Genomic DNA, 19,846 nt, shown 5'->3' with positions numbered 1-19,846 from the left:
GCTGCGGCTCCACGAAAGTTGCCTTCGTACCGTTCATTCATTGCTTGGGAGTCGGTACGTGAGGTTCAACGCAAGTTTTTGGTTCGCTCTGTCTGGATTTTTGTGAATTTTGGCCTTTTCTCTTGGCCATCAAAGTGTGCGGCTCTGCGGTGTGCTCGCTTTTGTCGAGCTGGAATTGGCCCGTTTTTTGTCCGATTCCGTGACAGTGACAGTGAAAAGTGCCCTGCGGGAAGTGTCCCGCACGCGACGCGCCGATTCGCGACCCGGTACGGCGGTTTTGCGCCGGGGCAAATCCGATTTTTCCGGTGGCCGGGATTGGCCCTGGCCAAGAGAACCATATTGCAGTGATAAATTGGGAAGGAGAAAGAATAAGCGGCGGCACACACACGAGGAGGAAGAAGAACGGGCTCTCTCGGTGCTCTGCTTTTTTGCTCTCTCTTGGTTTCTCCGAGAGAGAGCGAGAGCCGGTCGGATGTGTGTGTGTGTCTGTTTGTGTGTGTGTTACAGTGTTGCCAGCGCGCACCAAGTTGGGGATTTAAATTTTCATGAATGATGTTGCGCCGGATGTTGTTTTGTGAATTGAATACTTCATTCAATGTTTAGCTTAATGAATGCTACCCTTTTTGCATTTATTGTTGATTTTGTAGTTTCAGCAACATTTGAAAAGGGCGCATAAGCATTTTGACGAACTATTTTGCAAATTCCGAGACGCAGGTAATTGCCATGTCAAAGTGAAGCTGGAATACCTGTTATTGTTTCAAAAATGAGGTTTTGTGATAAAGTTACATGTTTTTTTTCTGAATAAGCTAAATAGTTCCAGGTGTCAAAGTGCTAATGCGCACTTTTCTCGTGTTGACTTTTTATTGAAAAGTACTTGCTAAAAAAATCATTAAACCCATAATATATTTTTTTATTTTCAAAACATGAAAACTTTGAATTTGTGCGAAAAAGTCCATAAATGAGTAAAAATTATGTTTAATCAATGTTTCAATTTTTTATATAAATAATTATTAAACTAGATCATGAGGCAGATCTGGATTCTGGCCTTACTCTTAAGTTTGGTTAAATCCAATGGAGATTTTAGTCTAGCTAATGCCATATGAAAAGACGAAAAACACCTTCCACAAAATATTAGCTTAATTGGTTATGCACGTGAGCAGAATAGACTGTTTACATCGTTTTGCTTGATTGGTTAATAGTAGTTTATGCAACAAGTTGCAAAAAGAGGATTTTTTCAGCACGAGTCGTACATTTATACGAAGAGTGCTGAAAAAATCAAGTTTTGCAACGAGTTCCATACAACAATTTTTGCAATTCCAAAAAACACACTGAGTGAAATTTTATGTCAAATTTTCATGTATTTTGTCAATAAATCGTTTAAATCAAAAAAATGTTGAAAAGTGTTACTTTTCTAAACAAGTGCTGAAAAGTTCAACTTTTCAGCATTTATTTTGAAAAGTGTTGCTATTCGATTCTGTTATTTTTGGTACAGAAAAGTAGGCTATTTCGTCGTTCAAGAATGACAGGAAAAGTAAGTAGTTTCACGACGGAATTGCAAAAAAATAATTTATGATTGTTTTCCGTGTCACAATAATGACTACTCAAACTTTAACCTTCTGATGAAACTCAAGAAAAAAAAATTAAACTTCAAGCTCGTTTTCTCAGCTTGCTGAAAGTTTATGCAGTATAGAGTTGTAATCATAAAAACTTGTTACTTATTCCACTTTAATGTGATAAGTGTTTTCCTCACATTTACATTGTAATTTTTCCTCAAAATAGCAACATCCATACTTTCAACATTCTATCAATTTAATTTTACTGTTCATACCTTTCGATAGGGTAGTCCGGTAGTCAGATCTTTTTAAAAAGTCAAAGTAGACTACGTAAAGTTTTGAGATGTGGACATAGAGTTTTCCATATCTTAATTTTGTAGAATTAGCTAGATACTTGAAATACATTAACGGAATAAGATCGTAAATGGGAGATGGACCCCCCAACAAGACAGAACTTACACACTCCAGTCAACTCAATCGAACCGCAACTGCCATGTAACCATACTTTGAATATGTTGGTAAATCTTTGACTAGAAAGCCTTATTTAAACAATGGAAACATCGAATGGAGGAGAAAAGCACGAAAAACGATTTTTTCGCGAACCGAATGAAAGTTTGGTAGCATAATGTGGGGGAGAGAGAGGGGTTTGGGGGGGGGGGGGGGGAGCAGCCTCAGAAAGCTGTGCAATCCGTCACCCCCGAAGACCAACACTAGTTCCTGAAAGGCATTTCACCGACTCATCACGGGTGGGACGAGAGACGGGGAGTGAGGCAACTCCGAAGAGTTGGGAAGTTCTCACCCCCTACCACGAAAGATCCAAACGGTCCGGCCATCGAGAGGCCACTGGCTGACGGTGACGACGAGACGGCGATGCGCGCTTCTTTTGCAGTTCTGGTCCCTCTCTCTCTCCTACTGCTGCTGCTCTGGTCTCTCTCCTGCTGCTGCTGCTCTGGGCTGAGCTTTCCTGCTGCTGCTGCCGGTCCGACGTCTGAGACGTGAATGATGGTCTGAAATCTGGCGCAGTTTCTTATATATGTTTTCGGCCCGCTACTTCCCCTCCTTTTTCGCGACCGACACTCGGTCGCGCTGCTTGTGTGATTTTCCCCTCAAAATAGGTACTTGACCTTCCCGTCCGTGAGTGGGAAGCGCTCATTTTGCTTGCAAAATCTCTGCATTTTGAAAACATTTTAAAACATTGAGTTGTTACAATAGTAAAACTATTTTGCCAACATTGAAAATTTAATAGCAAATTGCTGAATAATTTTCGAATCGAATGGAACCAAAATCGTGCCGATTCGATTTGAGGGAAGGAAGATATAAGCGTTTGACGGATGACGCAGTATTCCAGGGCCTTCGGCCCGGGTTTTTTGGAATGGCACCCCAGTACCTTCGACAAAGACGTAAGTCTACGTCAAAAAAATCAAGGCTCATTCAAGGTATTTCAATTACCCGTCCAAAAATAATTTTCATCAAAATATTTTCGACATCCGTCCTCAATAACCCTTAAGAACTCACAACTTATGATAGGGTTGTCAGCTCTTGAGCTTGTTTGGCTTTGGGTAGACTAAAATACCCATCCAAAGAAGGATCGTTTAATGGAGCTGGACTTCATTTTCATCAAAATATCTGAGATCCGGCTTCATATAAAGTGTATAATTAACACTTAGGTATTCATAACTTTTGATAGGATTGTCAGATCTACAATTTTTTGGACTAAAAATAACAATGTCTTTCAGATACGTTTGAAAAAATATTTCAAATTCAAAATATTGTTGAAAACGCAGCCCTTTTATAATTTCCTAAATCTTAGCAAAAAATCGTTTTTATGCATACTTTTTAAAGTACTCAACACAACTTGATATTTTCCAATAAGGGCTTATGATAGGTAAAGACGGAGCTCATTACTCGTATTATGTTGAGGAAAGCAAAGAAAAAACAAATTTAAACCTTTGGAGTTTTTTTTTTTGAAAAGGTCCAATAAACCAAATTTTCATTTTTTGCTTTTTGGGTGTTTGTGAAACCGCCTTAAGTCAGGGGTATTAAAAACCACCCAAAAAGCAAAAACTAAAATTTGGTTTATTGGACCTTTTCAAAAAAAAAACTCCAGACCTCAACTTAAAAACCTGTTTAAATCAAAAAGTATCAAAAAGCTATGATTTTTTTTTTATTTTTTTTTGTGTGCTTGGTCCAATCCAATACATGTTGGCCGACAGCGAAATTATGGAAAAGTATAGTTTGTATCAGACTTGGCTTATGCTGTCTGTGATACCTAAAATCAATTTTTTTTTCAATTAAAATTTTGTATTTGCTTAAAATTGTTAATTTTTATCGAAATTTTCTAATGAACTTGGTGAGTTATGTTGGCTTTAAATAGTTTCCATTAACTTTGAAGACTTTTGGCAACACTTGGGTCACACGCTCTGCGCTCTCCATCCCTATCTCTCCTGTCCGAAGTATAGCCACACATATTTGCGTTACGTTCCGTGCCGTCTCGCGGGGGTCCGGTTTAAGTCGCAGACAGGATAACTTTGCGTGAAGAAAACTTTGTGATTAGGTTACATAAAATCGGACAAAAAGCTGGGCACCGCCAGCCAAACAATTTTCACAATCAAAAATCCTTTCACTTCCAGACACGATCCGTCAATGAGCAGGAGAAAAACGTACTAATTTCGTTACTGTTTTTGTTTTCTTCCCTCTTTTCGGTCATTGCACCCGCCTCCATCGACATCCTACGGAATGCCTGCGCGCCTCTGTGTGGTTGTGTGGTTGCTGGATCTATCTACGCAGCAAACGGCAAACCAAGTGCATTCAAGCTGGAGTCTCCAACGAGGACAAATCTCATCTAACCGGATCTTTGGCTATATACAGTACAGTGAGTATTTTTTTTTTGGGTTTCGTGATTTTTTTTTTGGTTTCAGATATCACAAGAAACGGTGCGTGACCCGAAGTGTGTGGTGACCTCTGTATAGTTCCAATTTTAGTATAAAAGTGGTGATCCGCGATCGTGCAGTTCGTGTGTAGTGTGGTGTTAATTAAACCATTCAAACCATGGTTCACCGAAATTACATCGGCAGCACTGGCCACCGTGGCGGCGGCCACATCGAGCAGCAGAGAGTGAGAGAGAGAAAAATTAAGCGCGTGAGAGAACCATGCACGGCTCTAGGAATGAAATGGACGAAGAGGAAGACGGAGTCAGAAGGAAAAAAAAAACTGTCGACGTGTGATCATTTTCGCCCGTTCAATCGCATGCTTCCGATGTCTGGGTCAAGCCCATCAAGGAACCGACCAGCAGGGCGACACCGTACAACAGATTACCTGAGGGGGTTCGTCGCGGTCATGAAATGCTAGAGAGCAATTGGTAGAAGATGACCGTAAATTCGCCGGTCACTAAAAGAGACTCAACTGGGAAGGTCACCCTCGCGGCCTGCCTGCCTGCATGCCTTGTGGATCCCACCGGGGTAAAAGACCTTCGCTGTAACGCTTGCACACACACACAGAAGACGGTCGAGCAGGTAGTGGAACGTTGGTAGCCACTCAACAGCAGACACTAACAACTCAAGAACCGGCAAGCTGAAAAGAAAGTCGCCAAATCACGTTAATTTCGACACGACCGGACTCATTAACCCCCGGTCGAACCCGATACGGTGTGACACGTCGAAAGTGATTACGTGATGTTTTTGTTTTTTTTGTTCCTTCTTCTGCGGGCGCCCCCACCATCACAAATACATCGAAAGAGGTCGCGGTCGGAAGACGGCGACGATGGTATGCGCGATGGTGCGTTTCTTCACCTCAACGAAACTAGGATAGGAGGATGGAAAATCAAAACAGAACAACCGTTATTGGCCAGCTTGGTAACCGCTGCCCGATCGTCGTGGTGGAATGTCTCGCTCGCTCGCCCGCTGGAATGATGATTGAGCTAAAATCGGGCGCTTATCAACACTGCTGACGTCCGCCGGTGTGTGGTATCAGCGGTTTGATATGGTTTCCCGTCTTGGTGCGCAGCAGCAGCAGCAGCAAAGGCTGAGTGAGTTGGCACTCCTCTTTGGCGCGACGCGCGAGGAGTCCACGTTGGCAGCATTGATGGAGTGAATAATGGATTAAACAGCGTGGCGAAGGCGCCCCTTTCACGTTTTGGAGTTTTACGATTCTGATAAGATTCGATAATCAAATCATCTTCCGCAAACGCACCAAATCTAGAATCAAGAGCATCGCAAGAAGTGGAGATAACCGCAATCAGCGCTCTCTCTCTCGCTGAACAAATTCTCCTCCCGCAAAACTAGCTCGGCTAGATCTGCCCGTCTTGGTGCGCTGCGCAGCGCATTTCTCTTTGCCTGTGTTTGTACAAATGACCAGACCAGCACCAGCAGCACTATCTCTCGTGCTTCTCGGTGTGGTTTTGCTGGTTTTGTTTCCTTTTTTTCTTATTTTAGTCGACTTTTATCGTTTTACACTTTCGTTTCGAAGTTCGTTCGAAAATTTCTGCTCGAAGATCTCTCCACCCTGTGGTGTGTGATCCGTTCTCTTTTGATGTGGTGCCCTCTCTTTCTTCCATTACGAAGTGAAGTGGGAGTAGCGAGGTGATCTCATATGGCTCGTTGTAATAATTTAATCTATTCTGCACTCAATTTTCCCCTAGTGCCACGTGTCTCTAAACAATTCTTCTTTCTACTCTCGCTCTCTTTCTCTTCCGCAGTGGTACTGTAAAGACTTGCTACGAATCAGGACTTTTCTTTTCAAGCAGTAAAACAAGCAGCAGTGATGGAGGATTCAACAGGTTGGTTCAACTCGGTCGTCTGTCACAACAAATTGAGCTAACTTTTATTTCGGTTTTGCAGTCGTTGATCAGCAGCCCAACGCCGCCGCGTACGACAACAACCTGGCGGCTGTGGCCACCGGTCCCGTCGCGACGCCGTGCTACGATGATCTGTTCCCGGCGCTGCCGGTGAGCGATACGCCGCGCTTCAACAACCAAACCATCTCGCCGGCCACGCAGAACATGCGCGTCGGCAGCTCGGTTGTGACGCAGGTCTTCATCGTGCCGTCCGGCGAGCGCAAGTACGACTCGGACAAGTTTGGCGAGGGGGAATCGCTGCGCACGTGCCAGAACATCATGAAGGAAACCAACGCCCATATCGAGATCTCGAGCGGCAAGGACCAATCGTTGACGTTCCTGGTGACGGGCAAGCCGAACGAGGTGATCGAGGCGCGTCGCAAGATTCTGGTGCACTTCCAGACGCAGGCGAGCAAGTCGATTAGCATCCCGCGCGAGCACCACCGTTGGATCCTGGGTAAGAAGGGAGACCGTTTGCGTGAGCTGGAGAGAACTACGGCCACCAAGATTAACGTGCCCCGTATCAACGACGAGTCGGACGTCATTACGATCTCCGGCACGAAGGAGGGCATCGAGAAGGCCGAGCACGAGATCCGCATCACGTCGGACGAGCAGTCGCGCAAGGCCTTCGAGCGTGTCAACATCCCGAAGATCTACCATCCGTTCATTGTGGGACCGCACAGCGAGAACGTCAACAAGATGATGGAGGAGACGGGCGCGAAGATCAACATTCCGCCCCCGTCGGTCCAGAAGGACGAGATCATCATCACCGGCGAGAAGGAGGGCGTACTGCAGGCCAAGGCACGCATCGAAGCCATCAGCAAGGAAATGGAGAAAAAGTGTACCAGCGTCGGCGTCGAAGTTCCGCGTGCCCAGCACAAGTACATCGTCGGACCGAAGGGTTCCACTATCCAGGAGATCCTGTCGATGACTGGCGTGTCGGTGGAGATGCCCTCGAGCGATTCCCAGAACGATACCATCACTCTGCGTGGCCCGCAGGACAAGCTCGGAAACGCTCTGAGCGTCGTGTACCAGAAGGCGAACTCGGTTCGCACCACGACGCTCGAGTGTCCCCAGTGGATCCACAAGTACATTATCGGACGCGAGGGTGGCCACATCAAGGAGTTTACCGCCCAGTACCCGAACGTGCACGTGGAGTTCAACGAGGACAAGATCAAGATCGAAGGCCTGCCAGAGCAGGTTGATGCCTCCGCCGAGGCACTGGAGAAAATGGTCAAAGATCTGACCGGGCGTCTCACCTTCGCCGAGATGATGGTGGATCCGATCTATTGCAAGCACATTATCGGCAAGAACGGAGCCAACATCAACCGGATGAAGGAGGAGTACGAGGTGCTCATCAACATCGACGAAAAGGACTCGATCAAGCCGATCCGTATCGAGGGACCGGCCGACGGTGTTGAGCGAGCCAAGCAGGAGCTGCTTGAAAAGATCACGAAATTGGAAAACGAAAAGGAAGAGTCGATCGTGATCGACCATCGCCTGTTCAAGACGATCATCGGAGCGAAGGGCGAAACGATCCGCGAGATCCGCGACAAGCACAACCAGGTGCAGATCATCTTCCCCGGTCCGAACGACAAGTCGGACATTGTCAAGATCCGCGGACCGCGCGAAGATGTCGACAAGTGCAGCAAGTACCTGGCCAAGTACGTCAAGGAGCTGCAGAAGAACTCGTTCGTCATGGAGGTGCCCATCTTCAAGCAGTTCCACAAGTACGTCATTGGCAAGGGCGGTGCCAACATCAAGAAGATTCGCGACGAGACTCAAACCAAGATCGATTTGCCGGCCGAGGGTGACAAGAACGACGTGATTGTCATCACCGGAAAGAAGGAAAACGTGAAGGAAGCTCGCGACCGCATCCAGAAGATCCAGGAAGAGCTGGCCAACATCATCACCGAGGAGATCCAGATTCCGCCCAAGTACTACAACTCGCTGATCGGATCCGGCGGCAAGCTGATCTCGTCCATCATGGAGGAGTGCGGTGGCGTCTCGATCAAGTTCCCCAGCCCGGAATCCAAGAGCGACAAGGTGGCGATCCGTGGCCCCAAGGAGGACGTCGATCGCGCCAAGGCGCAGCTGATCGAGCTGACCAACGAGAAGGAGCTGTCCTCTTTCACTGCCGAGGTACGTGCCAAGCCGCAGCACCACAAGTTCCTGATCGGCAAGAACGGTGCTTCCATCAAGAAGATCCGCGACCTCACCGGCGCCAGGATCATCTTCCCGGGTAAGTTGTACCAAACCACATACTTTGGTCACGATTAAAGGTCTAATGTCCAACTCCATTTCAATTCAAAAGGTACTAACGATGAAGACAAGGAGGTCATCACCATCATCGGCAAGAAGGAGGGCGTCGAGGAGGCCCGTACCCAGCTGGAGGCGATCATCAAGAACATCGACAACATCGTCGAGGACGAGATCAGCGTGGACCCCAAGTTCCACAAGCATTTCGTGGCCCGTCGCGGTGAGGTGCTGCACCGGATTGCCGAGGAGTGCGGTGGCGTGATGATTTCGTTCCCGCGGTCGGGCGTCGACAGCGACCGGGTGACGCTGAAGGGCGCCAAGGACTGTATCGATGCGGCCAAGGCTCGCATGCTGGAGATTGTCGAGGATCTGGAGCAGATGGTTACGATCGAGTGCATCATCCCGGCCCGTCACCACCGTATCGTTATGGGCAAGGGTGGCTCGAAGGTGCAGGGAGTTACGTCCGAGTTTGACGTCAACATCAAGTTCCCGGAGCGCGACGCGCAGGAAGCGATCGCCGAGGGCTACCAGAATGGCGACGTCAACGGGGGAGATCCCATCATGACGACGGACATTATCCGGATCAGTGGACGCAAGGAAAAGTGCGACAAGGCCAAGGCGGCTCTGTTGGCTCTGGTTCCCATTACGGAGGAAATCAACGTTGCGTTCGATCTGCATCGCTCGCTGATCGGCCAGAAGGGACGTGACGTCAAGGAGTTGATGAACACGTACGACGTGCACATTGAGCTGTCGCCGCAGGACCAGAAGCTGGACATTATCAAGGTCACCGGAGCGCGGGCCAACATCGAGGAGGCCAAGATTGCCATCGAGAAGCGAATTGTTGAGCTGGAGGCTGACCGCAAGGATCGCGAGCTGCGTTCGTTCGAGGTGAAGGTTGAAATTGACCCCGAGTTCCATCCGAAGATTATCGGTCGCCGTGGTGCTGTTGTGAACAAGATTCGTGCAAACCACTCGGTGCAGATTTCGTTCCCGAAGGTGGACGATCCTGTGAACAACATCATCTCGATCCAGGGATACGAAGCGAACGCCTACGCCGCTCGCGACGAGATCCTCGGCATCGTGAACGAACTCAACTCGATGCACCGCGAGGAGGTTTCCATTGACGAGCGCGTCCACCGCCGTTTCATCGGCTTCAAGGGACGTCGCGTCCGCGAGATCAAGGAGATGTTCAAGGTGGAGATTAGCTTCCCGCGGCCGGAAGATCCGGACCAGTCGATCATTGTGATCTCCGGCAGCCACCAGGACGATGTCGAGGCTTGCCGCGATCATCTGCTCAATCTGGAGGAGGAGTTCCTGCAGGACGTCGTTACAACCGCCCCGACGCAGCAAACGACCTTCACCCAGATCCTGGAGGACATTGGCAATCAGCGCGAAACGCCCAAGCAGGGCTTTGTCGTGCAGGGCGCCCCGTGGGAACGCCGCAACAACGCTCCCAACACGCAGTCCCAGGAGGACTTCCCCGACTTTGGCCTCGGCGGACCGGCCCCAGTCGAGCAGGCACCATCGGCTCCGATCGCATCGGCCTGGAACGCTCGCCACTAAGCGTGACTTTGAACAGCAATTATAAACACACACACACACAACCACACGTGAAACAATAGATTCATCCGTAACGTAGCGAGAGAGAGAGCGAACGAGATCACGAGAGACACACATAGCGCATGAGAGAAGGGTGGAGAGAGTGAGAGAGAGAGAGGCAGGGCGAAGTCAATTTTTCTCCCAACCCAGCTACAATGTAATAGCAGCGACCGGTTTCGTGTCACACAGCTTTCACGCACCTGTTATCCTCCCTGGACAGCTGGACAACTCTCTCGTCCGGAAAAGGCTTCTTTTAAAGACTTATCAATCTACCAGGCAGTCTCGTACAGGTTTCTTGATTTGAGTGAAGCAACAACACTAAGACAAATATGTTTTTTTTTTTTCTATTTTATTTAATATTTTTTTCTGGTTCTACGTTTTTGTTTTGCTAACCTTTAAAATACAATCAATATTGTGGGAAAAATATACATGATCTAGTGCAAGTTGTACATAAAACAAACGCAAAAAAAAGGAAGGCAATATAATATGCGAGCGCGCGCATGTGTGTGTGCAACGGAGAGTAAGAGAGCGACGCCAGCGCGAAACAGTGCAGAATTTATATTAAATTTTACCTAGACTAGCGACCGCTGCAAGCGTCGTGTCACAATCGTGTGTCTCAGTTTTTTGTTTTTTTTTTGCTAAGAAAATGCGAACGATTACTAATCCGCAGTTTAATAGAACACAACATCCCACATTTAAGTTTATCATGGGAAATTATATTGTAATAATACATAAATTGGCCTTTTATTTGTTGGAAGAAAAGAAATGTGCTCGTCCTTATTTATCGGATAACTTTTTCTCTTGCTGATGATCCCTGTTACGTTTCAAGCGTGTTACCATAAAAGCTCTTTTCCGAAGCAATCGTACCGAGATCTCACGTGTGTATGTGTGTGGATCAAGAAAGAGAAAAAGAAACAATTTTTATGTTGGCTCAATCTATGTAACTAAAATGTGCAAGACAGAGGGAGATGATGAAATGTACCACAATATGCAAATCAGTTTTCCAAACATATTAAAATGGGTGACAAGAAGAAAAGCAAACTAAGTACTGAACATAAAATTAAAAGCTGAACAATTAAAACCTTTAAGTTTGTTCTGTTTGTTTGAGTGTATCGAATAGGAATGGAAATGAGAATTCTAGCGAAATGGAAAAAAAAACTGTTTCACAATTTAGATTTAACAGAAAACTTCTTGGTTGATTTTGCAAATTTTTACAGTAAACAAGCTGAAACTATTATATACCTACATATATTTTTTGATAATCAGTATAGTGCAGTAGGTAAGCGGAGTTTTCTTTTCATCTTTTAAAAATATAATATTGTGCTAGTTTGAAGTGATTAACAAAAAATTAAACTAAAGGAATGCAAGCAACTAACGAAACAACTTTAGAGCAGAAACAAACGAGTCACTGAGAAATGAACAATAAATTTAGGGGAATGTGCATACAGTGAGCGTAAACAGATTGAAAGAAGCATACACTCATCAGTTGATTATACACTTAACTTGTAATTAAGATTAATAATGTAAACTTGAGAAACGAAGTGAACGACGACAGCTTTTTGATTTCGGAAATGAAGCAAGCAACAAGAGAAAGCAAGCGAGCAGAGTAAAAACCTGCGGAAAAGAAAAGCGCAATCGGGGTTTCCTGGCGGAGCGTCGATGAATAAAAGGAAATAAATCCTATTACATTTTCTGTAATTGTTTAACCCGTGTGTTTTGATCGTCTGTTGAGGAATTGGGATCATTTAGTTAAGCTTTTACTAAATGATAAAATGAACACTAAAAGAGTCCCAAGAGAGGCGCGAGTTTTTCAAGAGTGTGTCACAGTTAGTATTGACGATAGGTCTATACAAGCCAGATGACACATGTCGCCATTTTGAATTTGTTTGGCTAAAATTTAGTGCTCATTTAGTGCTATTTAGTGCCCTATACCTCACATTTAGTGCCCTTATAGTTTCCATACAAATTGTCATACAAAATTTAAAATACAAGCTTGATGACACATGTCGCTATTTTTATTTTTTGTGCTAAAATTTAGTGCTCATTTAGTGCTATTAATGCCCTAATTTAAAATTTTGAAATTTTGAACTTTTAAAATTTAGAAATTTTGAACTTTAAAAATTTAGAAATTTTGAGCTTTAAAAATTTAGAAATTTTTAAATCTTGAAATTTGAAAATTTTAAAATTTTGAAATTTTAACGCTTAATAGATTTTATACCTGAAAGCGCCGGAGCGCTCCATGAGCGAATTATGGGCGCGAGCGTGAGCGATAAGCAAACGCAAGCTGAAAAAATCGGAGCGAACGTGAGCGCGAGCTATCGTGAGCTAGCTCACACAGCGCTGAGGATCGCAACACTGCCTAAAACATCAAACAATTTCGAAAATAAAAAAAATACGTTTTTTGGGAATTTGAGTTTTTGTGTAAAAAAAGGTAATAAAAAATCAGCAATTTGTTTTTCCGTGTACCTATTTTTTCTGAATAGTCCTTAACAATACCTACAACTTTGCCCAAGACACCAAATTGATCAAAAAATTCCTTCAAAAGTTACAGGTTTTCGAATATTTACGAACCATTTTTGTATGAACAGCTGCCAAATTTGTATGGAAAATTATATGGACAAACTAATGATACAAAATGGCTTCTTTGGTCATAAGGAAGGTACTAAAGCCCTATGTATATTTTTATCTACAACGGTAAAAAACACGATCAAATCTCATTTCATATCACTTTTTTTCATTTTAATGCAAAAAAAAAAAAAAAATTAATTTACAAGACAACATTTTTTTGATGGATCAACTATGGTCCCCTTGGTACGAGCTGTCAAGTAGCTGTTTTCTGTCAAGAAGGACCGCGAGGTTAATTTTTAAAAATCCATTTTAAACTCTTTGTGGTCGTGCAAAGGGTCATTGTACTCAGAAAAATAAGCTTTATCGCTGTAAACAATAATATCAGCAATCTAAGCTTCATTTTAGGACCCAATTGGCACAAAAAATCACGAAAATCTGTTTCAGCTACCATTTAAGAAGGGAGCACCTAAAATCCCTCGACATGACCTCAAAATTAGACAGGCTAGTATGACTAGCATACATACAGCAATCCCAAGTCAACCCAGCAGGGCAATTTGGATTAAATAATAATAGGCCCAACCCCCCCCCCCCCAAATAAATAGACCCGTATTTTTTGTGTGGCGATTATGGTTTTTGAATGACTAAAAACGTGACTAAAATTTATATTTTCATTGATTTTTTTTTAATCGATTCTTTAAAAAAAATAAAAGGAATTTTAAGGTCACATACGAAAAGCTTCAGATAAAAATATTTTCAGAAATTCATTGATATTTAGCAAATTGTTGGTAAGTTGCATAACTGTAATGATGTATAAAGGTACCACTCGCCTAATTTTTTTTTAAATGGGCCAAAATTGGAGCCAAAACGGAGCACTTTTGATTTGGTTTGACGTGACGTTGACGTATCGACTCAGAAGCAAATGCCTGTGCGTGTGGTGAGATGTTGTTCAAAGTAATTGGACTCATTATCTCGATACGGATGGCTGTAGCGATTTTGAACGTTTTGGTCTAATTTGAACCGTTTAGGAGTCCCATAAGCCACTATTTTTAAAATTATAATTTAGTTCAGTGTGTCTAAAGCTAAAAAAAAAAACGATTTGGGTTACATGCAAAGGGATATCTGGGTCAAAATGGACCTTTACCGTCATTTGCCATTAATTGACGTATCACCAATCGATTTCTCGTATTTTGTTACATGAAATAAGATGCTTACTAAAGAAATTCAAGATGTTTGAGAAAACACAAAAAAGAGGTAAGTGGAGTGAAATGCACGACTTGTGAAAGGCAGAAACCGACGGCGTCAAAAAACTCGCTGCCCACTGTGGAATTTCTTCAAATTTGGTCGTAATTTGCAATAAAACTCATCGAGCGCTCTAGAACACAATTTTTACTTAATTTATTACGAATGTAAAATTGATAAGTTACGTGCAATTGTTGATATACAGAGTGGATTCGTTAATTCGAATTTCGCTACTTCGAATGTCAGCTAATTCGAATGCTCGCTAATTCGAACGTATTCGAATTTAAAAAGCACTCAGCCGTCAAAAACAATTGTCAAACTGATGTTGACGTTTCAACACCATTGTTCGACAATTTCCGAACACGTGGTTTCAAACTTTTGACTGCTGTCAGTCGTTCCAATTAGCGAATTTGAATTCGCTCATTCGAATGCAGTTCCATTCGAATTAGCGAATCCGCTCTGTATAGGTCGACAATCAAAATACGGAAAGCTTCCATATCATTTGAAAAAAGTCTGATAAAAGCTCCACGTAGTGTTATGTTTCTCTTCAGAGATTTTAATTTTCTCCTCAATATTGGCACCTGTTTTGTCGACCAACTGTTTCCTAGCCGCATCCAAACTCGAATAGCTAGGATCCGTGTCTTCGTCTTCAATTAGATTATCCCGTTTCAGGTGTTCCGCGCATAGAATCAGCTCGTAGCTGCCCTTATTGTTCTTGCGTGCCGTACGACCCTTGATTTGCGTTTCCTCCTTGATGTCTATGGAGAAGAACGTCTGAATTACGTGCACACCGCCGGCATTCTCAACTGCCACGCTGGACTTGAAGTCCACACCCCGACCCATCTGTCTAGTCGCCAATGTGACAGTTTTGACAATGCCCGCATCGTTAACGAATCGTTTCTTATCTTCCTCGTTGGTATTTTCCGTTAATATGTTAAAACGTTCCAAAAAGGATGAATGCTTGAGTGTAAATTTATTTATTTCACAGTCTGTATCGAAAAATATCAGCACAGATCGCTTCGAATTGAGCTGTGAGTTCGTTTGAGAATAAATTTTATCTAGCCAATCTTGCTCGAATTTGGTGTACGAAATGTTTGCGCGGATTTCCAGATTTGATCTACCAAAGAATGACGGCATGTCGGACGTTCGATGAATATTGTATTCCTGGTTCAGAACCTGTTTCTCGTGATCGTTCAAAGATGTCAGGGTTCCACTTACTCCCAAAATTATTGGATAATTTTCTGGCAACTTAGCATAGGAAACTTTGCCACATTCAATTAGTAAATAGCCATAATTTTGGAATGATTTATGATCGAATTCAGTTTCCTTCAGACGGAAGTAATTGAATGAGTTGTAGTAGTTGCTGATAGTATGTATGCTGTAAAGCCCGTTTGGATTACGATAACTTACAACTCCGTTTTCATTCAATTTATATTTACTGATATACCAATCAGCATCACTTCCTTTTACAACATTAGCGGCGGTAGAGATCATCAGCTTCAAATGTTCATCGATTAGGGATTCATTCGTGTACTCTGTTAGAACCATATCATAACTAAGCAACCAAAACTTTCCAGGTTTGTAGTAAAATTTGTGGAACTCTAACAGCTCAGTATCGCGACACTTAACATTTTCTTCAATGAATTCCTTAACTTTCAGAAAAACAACATCCTTGTCCTGAATGTTATCTTGTACAATTTTCCAAATTTTTTCTTGAACACGTGTCAGTCCAGTTAGCTTGATCCTTGTACACGGGTTATAGTAGTTTCCATAGAACTGATCGGTAAAGAAAACATCAACCTCATCAATTAGAAGTATGGTCTTGCTGACATCCAGTTGTGCTATCTTACCAATAGACTGACCATCGTGGTTAAGAATACGCTTTTCAACCAGCTGCCGCAGGCATTGTTTTTTGCCGTTTATTGTTGGGTTAAGAATCTCATTGGCCATCTCTTCAAAGGTGCCATATGAAATTCGACTGTGAACTGCAAACATAGTAAAGAAATCTTCAAAATCGCAGCGGTCTCGTTTTGCAAGGTACTCACTGTAGCACACCATCCGCACGTTATTACCGGTCAGTGCCAGTACCGCCGAAAGTAAACCCAGCACCAGAGATTTGCCTTGACCGGTAAGAACCTGTGCAAGGTGCTTGCTAATCGATTGATCACTGTCTAAACCCAGCAGAAGAAACACGCAAACAATCTGAATACAGTGTGGCTTCAAATATTGTCCGAATTGAACCAAGTCTCGGGACTCACGGATGGACCAAACCGTAGCGAACCCGGCAATGAGTTTGGGTATAATTTCAAATTTTATTTGTTCATCCCACTTGATAATATCTACCAAGTTTGAACTCATTGCTATTTGTTTAACTTTCGATACTATTTTATCAATCCTGTCATCCGACGTTTCATTTGCCGTGTCTTGCAAAAACTTTTGAAATTCTTCTTGATATCGATCATAGCATTGTTTTAGCTTTTCTATCGATGCATTAGCATTTAATTCTTTGTACAATCTTAATGCTTCGTTGATGTCAATTTCATCCTGCTTTCGCAAATACCAAAACGATTCTCCAATGATGCCGATACGCCTAATAAAGTCAACACTGCTTTTACTCTTTTGCAATGTAACGGCAAATGGTTGAACACTTACTGCTTTGAAGTTCTCAAAGGACTCGTAATCGGCTTGCTCTTTGAGATACATTAACGACTTGCGAATGGCACTAAGAAGCTCGGTGCTCGAACTTAAAACTTCATTGTCCGGCCATTCTTTTAGGAAAAGTTTATTAGCTATATCAACTAGCTCGTGAAGCACTTCTATGGTATAATGCCGGCAAAATTCTACGGATTCTCCAACACATTCTAGATAATTCTCAGGATTCGTGACCTTGTACGACTGCTTTGATTTATTCACCACAGACAACGTGGATGGATAATCGGTCTTTTTCCACTTGACGATCCAAGTAAAGTCAACATCGTTTAAATCTGTCAATAGTTCATTGAACGAGCGCAAACAATCTATTAGATTTGGTATTGTGCCTCGTTTTTCATGAGCATCGATTAATAATTTTACAAGCTTTTGTGTAATGACCATAATGTCCTGAAGAAATTTTTTAGCTGGAATCTTTGAAACCAATTTAACAATAATATTTTGTCTCTTGTCCCAGTAATCGTTATAAACTTCTACCAAATCTCTAAAAGGCTCAAAATTATTTTCTGTGACCGCTCTGTTTAAGGTATCAATTTGGTGACTCAAAACTTTACGGTCGTCATAAGATATAGTTTTGTCGGCAAGATATCCACTAGTTTGCACTATGAACTTCGCCATGTTGTGTGTAATGACACGTAGTGCTTCATGATTGGTTGATATTTTGGAAAAGTTTACATAACCTTCTAATAGTTGGTCAAATATATTTTTGCTAGCTTTATCTTCTAGCAACAAACCATCGATTGCAGCATCCAAAATACAAGACCATATCATATTGTCATGGACATTTGGGTTGCAATTTTTAAGTACCTTAAAGTCATATTTTAATGGTTGCTTACGCGTATAATAACCAGGAGAAAAATGAAGCATCAATTTGAACACAGTATGAAATTGTTGTTCCAAGCTGGTATTGAGTGGAGAAGCACTTTTCCAGGGAATCTTTGCCCTTGATATACTCCAATTGTTAGTGCTTTCCTCCAGAAGTATTTTTTCTATTGATAAATTTGATTTACGAATAATCTCAGAGATAATTTCTTGAAAACTCTTACATAGAAAAAAACTAACCTGATTTGTTAGTGGTGCATTCTCACGCAATGAGGTAGGTGTGTTACGTGACATTAGCTGATTGATTTGAAGAAAAAGTTTGTTCCAAGTGTCTTTAACGAACGATAATAGTAAAGGGTCTTTAACAAGATTACACAGATTCGTAAAAAGTACCAAATCTTGCTTGCAGAAGTGCAGTATTTTGTTGCTTTCCAAGCTTTCTAGCTTGTCATAATCCGTAGAAGATACTTTCCATGGAAAAACACCATAAAGAGCATCCCGATGTTTCCTTATTATTCCTTTGCACACATATTCTAGAGCCATTTTTAAGTCAACTGTCTGATCGTTTTTGACGTGGTTGATTGTTTTCCTTCTATTTTCTAAAATTTTCCGCTTCTGTTGGATATCTCTTGCTGCATTTTTAAGATCCAATGAAATAAATTTATTTCCCACTATACTCTCAATGGATGCTTGTTTCAACATGGTTATTTGATAGATATCTTCAGCGTGATTAATGTCGATTGCTGTCGAATCTTCTCGCTGCTTTAAAAGTTCCACTATTTTTTTCTCGGCTGATTTAAGATCGTCTAATTTTCGATCGGAAATAATTCGATTCATAGACATATTTCGCAGCAAGTCCCGTTTAACAATTTCGAGTGATAGATTAGAGCCTACAGAGTCCATTTTAAACTGAACTCTTGCGACAAAGTCGTCTTCGTCAAGTGTGCATAAATAGCCAGCAGTTTGCTCTCTGACATAAATCGTCACATCCTGCTCGATAAACTGAAACGAGAGAAGTTTCTCCAAACGCCCTCCACCGGTCCAGCGTCCTTCGATGTATTCTTGTGTATTTTTTAAAAGTTTGCGCTCAACTCCATTCGCAGATCGTGGATTTATGCATGGTTTCAAATTGTTTTTCCAAACATGTCGTTTGAAATCGATGGCTGCCGGTATTACGTCCAGATCTTCGATTATTTCCAGCGAATTACCGTCTTCGGCGTCGAAAAACGTTTCTTCCGGAGGTTCACCAAGGACAGCTTGGCTGGAACCAGATGGCGATGATTGTTTTCCTTTACTAAACCAATTTGAGAAAAATTTCACCATTTTTCTGTTTTAAGTATCGTGCTGAAAGTCATTGATTTTTTTTAAAGCCAAACTCGCATTGCAATGAACTGTTGTTACTCACCTAGGATTTGTAGTACCGATACGGAAAAGTAGAGGTATTCTTTGGCTCTGGTTTATGTTCAATTATTTGTTTAAATAGATTAACTAAGCGAGACGAACACAGCTTCGCAAGCATTCGCTTGGACTGTTGCACTGACACTGAACGCCACATGCCAACGGAGACCAACACTGATAAGATCGTCGTTGTCATGCTATCTTGTCGCACGTGCATTTTGGGCCAAATTGAGTTAGGAACGCCATTTTGCGCCGCTCTCAATGCCTCACCTTTTGGCCTTAACAGATCCCCAAAATTCGATATCAATCCTGAGATATTCAATAAAAACCGAAAAAACTCCGTGCATCGTGTCACCCTTCATAATATGAAAGATGTTTCAATCTTCTCGTGCTATCTTGACACACCCTGAAAATTGCTGCAATTGTGACAATTGGCCGAAGGGAATTCAGTCAGAAGCAGTTTGGGACCATCCATAAACCACGTGGACACTTTAAGGGGGGGGGGGGGTATGGCGATTGTCCACGATCCATACAAAATTTTTTTTTTGTATGGACAATTGTCCACGAAGGGGGGGGGGGGTAAAAGATTCCCAAAAAAGTGTCCACGTGGTTTATGGATGGTCCCTTTGACACTCGTACACGCCCGACTACAGTCAACATTTATATTTATAACTCGGGACTTCGGCAAGCAAATTCAACCAAACTTCAAAAAAAAAAAAAATGCACAAAACGGACAGCCAAACAAAACGTGTTTGTTTGCATTGCGTGCTCTAGTTTTTGTTGAATCAAGGTCAAAAATCAAAACGCTTTTTTTCGGATCGTCCAAAAGCGACGTGCGACAAGATAGCACGACAACGTCGAGATGAAG

The 19,846-nt window shown here is 42.8% G+C and overlaps 2 protein-coding genes across 2 annotated transcripts; one reads left to right on the top strand and one right to left on the bottom strand.

Moving 5' to 3' along the window:
- The first annotated feature begins 192 nt into the window (after positions 1-192).
- LOC120417422 (vigilin) lies at positions 193-11,654 on the top strand. Its single transcript, XM_039579467.2, has 5 exons — positions 193-266; positions 4,341-4,425; positions 6,247-6,327; positions 6,389-8,626; positions 8,699-11,654. Exons 3-5 carry the CDS (start codon positions 6,312-6,314, stop codon positions 10,204-10,206), a joined length of 3,762 nt encoding a protein of 1,253 aa, XP_039435401.1. The 5' UTR covers positions 193-266; positions 4,341-4,425; positions 6,247-6,311; the 3' UTR covers positions 10,207-11,654.
- Positions 11,655-13,591: 1,937 nt separating this feature from the next.
- LOC120417393 (uncharacterized) lies at positions 13,592-19,113 on the bottom strand. The gene is made up of 2 exons (XM_039579415.2): positions 18,986-19,113; positions 13,592-18,924 (listed from the first exon to the last, which is right to left on the bottom strand). Exon 2 carries the CDS (start codon positions 18,901-18,903, stop codon positions 14,548-14,550), a length of 4,356 nt encoding a protein of 1,451 aa, XP_039435349.1. The 5' UTR covers positions 18,904-18,924; positions 18,986-19,113; the 3' UTR covers positions 13,592-14,547.
- Between the last annotated feature and the right edge of the window lie 733 nt (positions 19,114-19,846).

The sequence above is a fragment of the Culex pipiens genome, chromosome 3 (assembly GCF_016801865.2).
Source record: "Culex pipiens pallens isolate TS chromosome 3, TS_CPP_V2, whole genome shotgun sequence".
NCBI classification, from domain to species: Eukaryota; Metazoa; Arthropoda; class Insecta; order Diptera; family Culicidae; genus Culex; species Culex pipiens.
The sequence above is the reverse complement of the archived record's forward strand: the minus strand, read 5'-3'. Positions and strand labels throughout refer to the sequence as shown.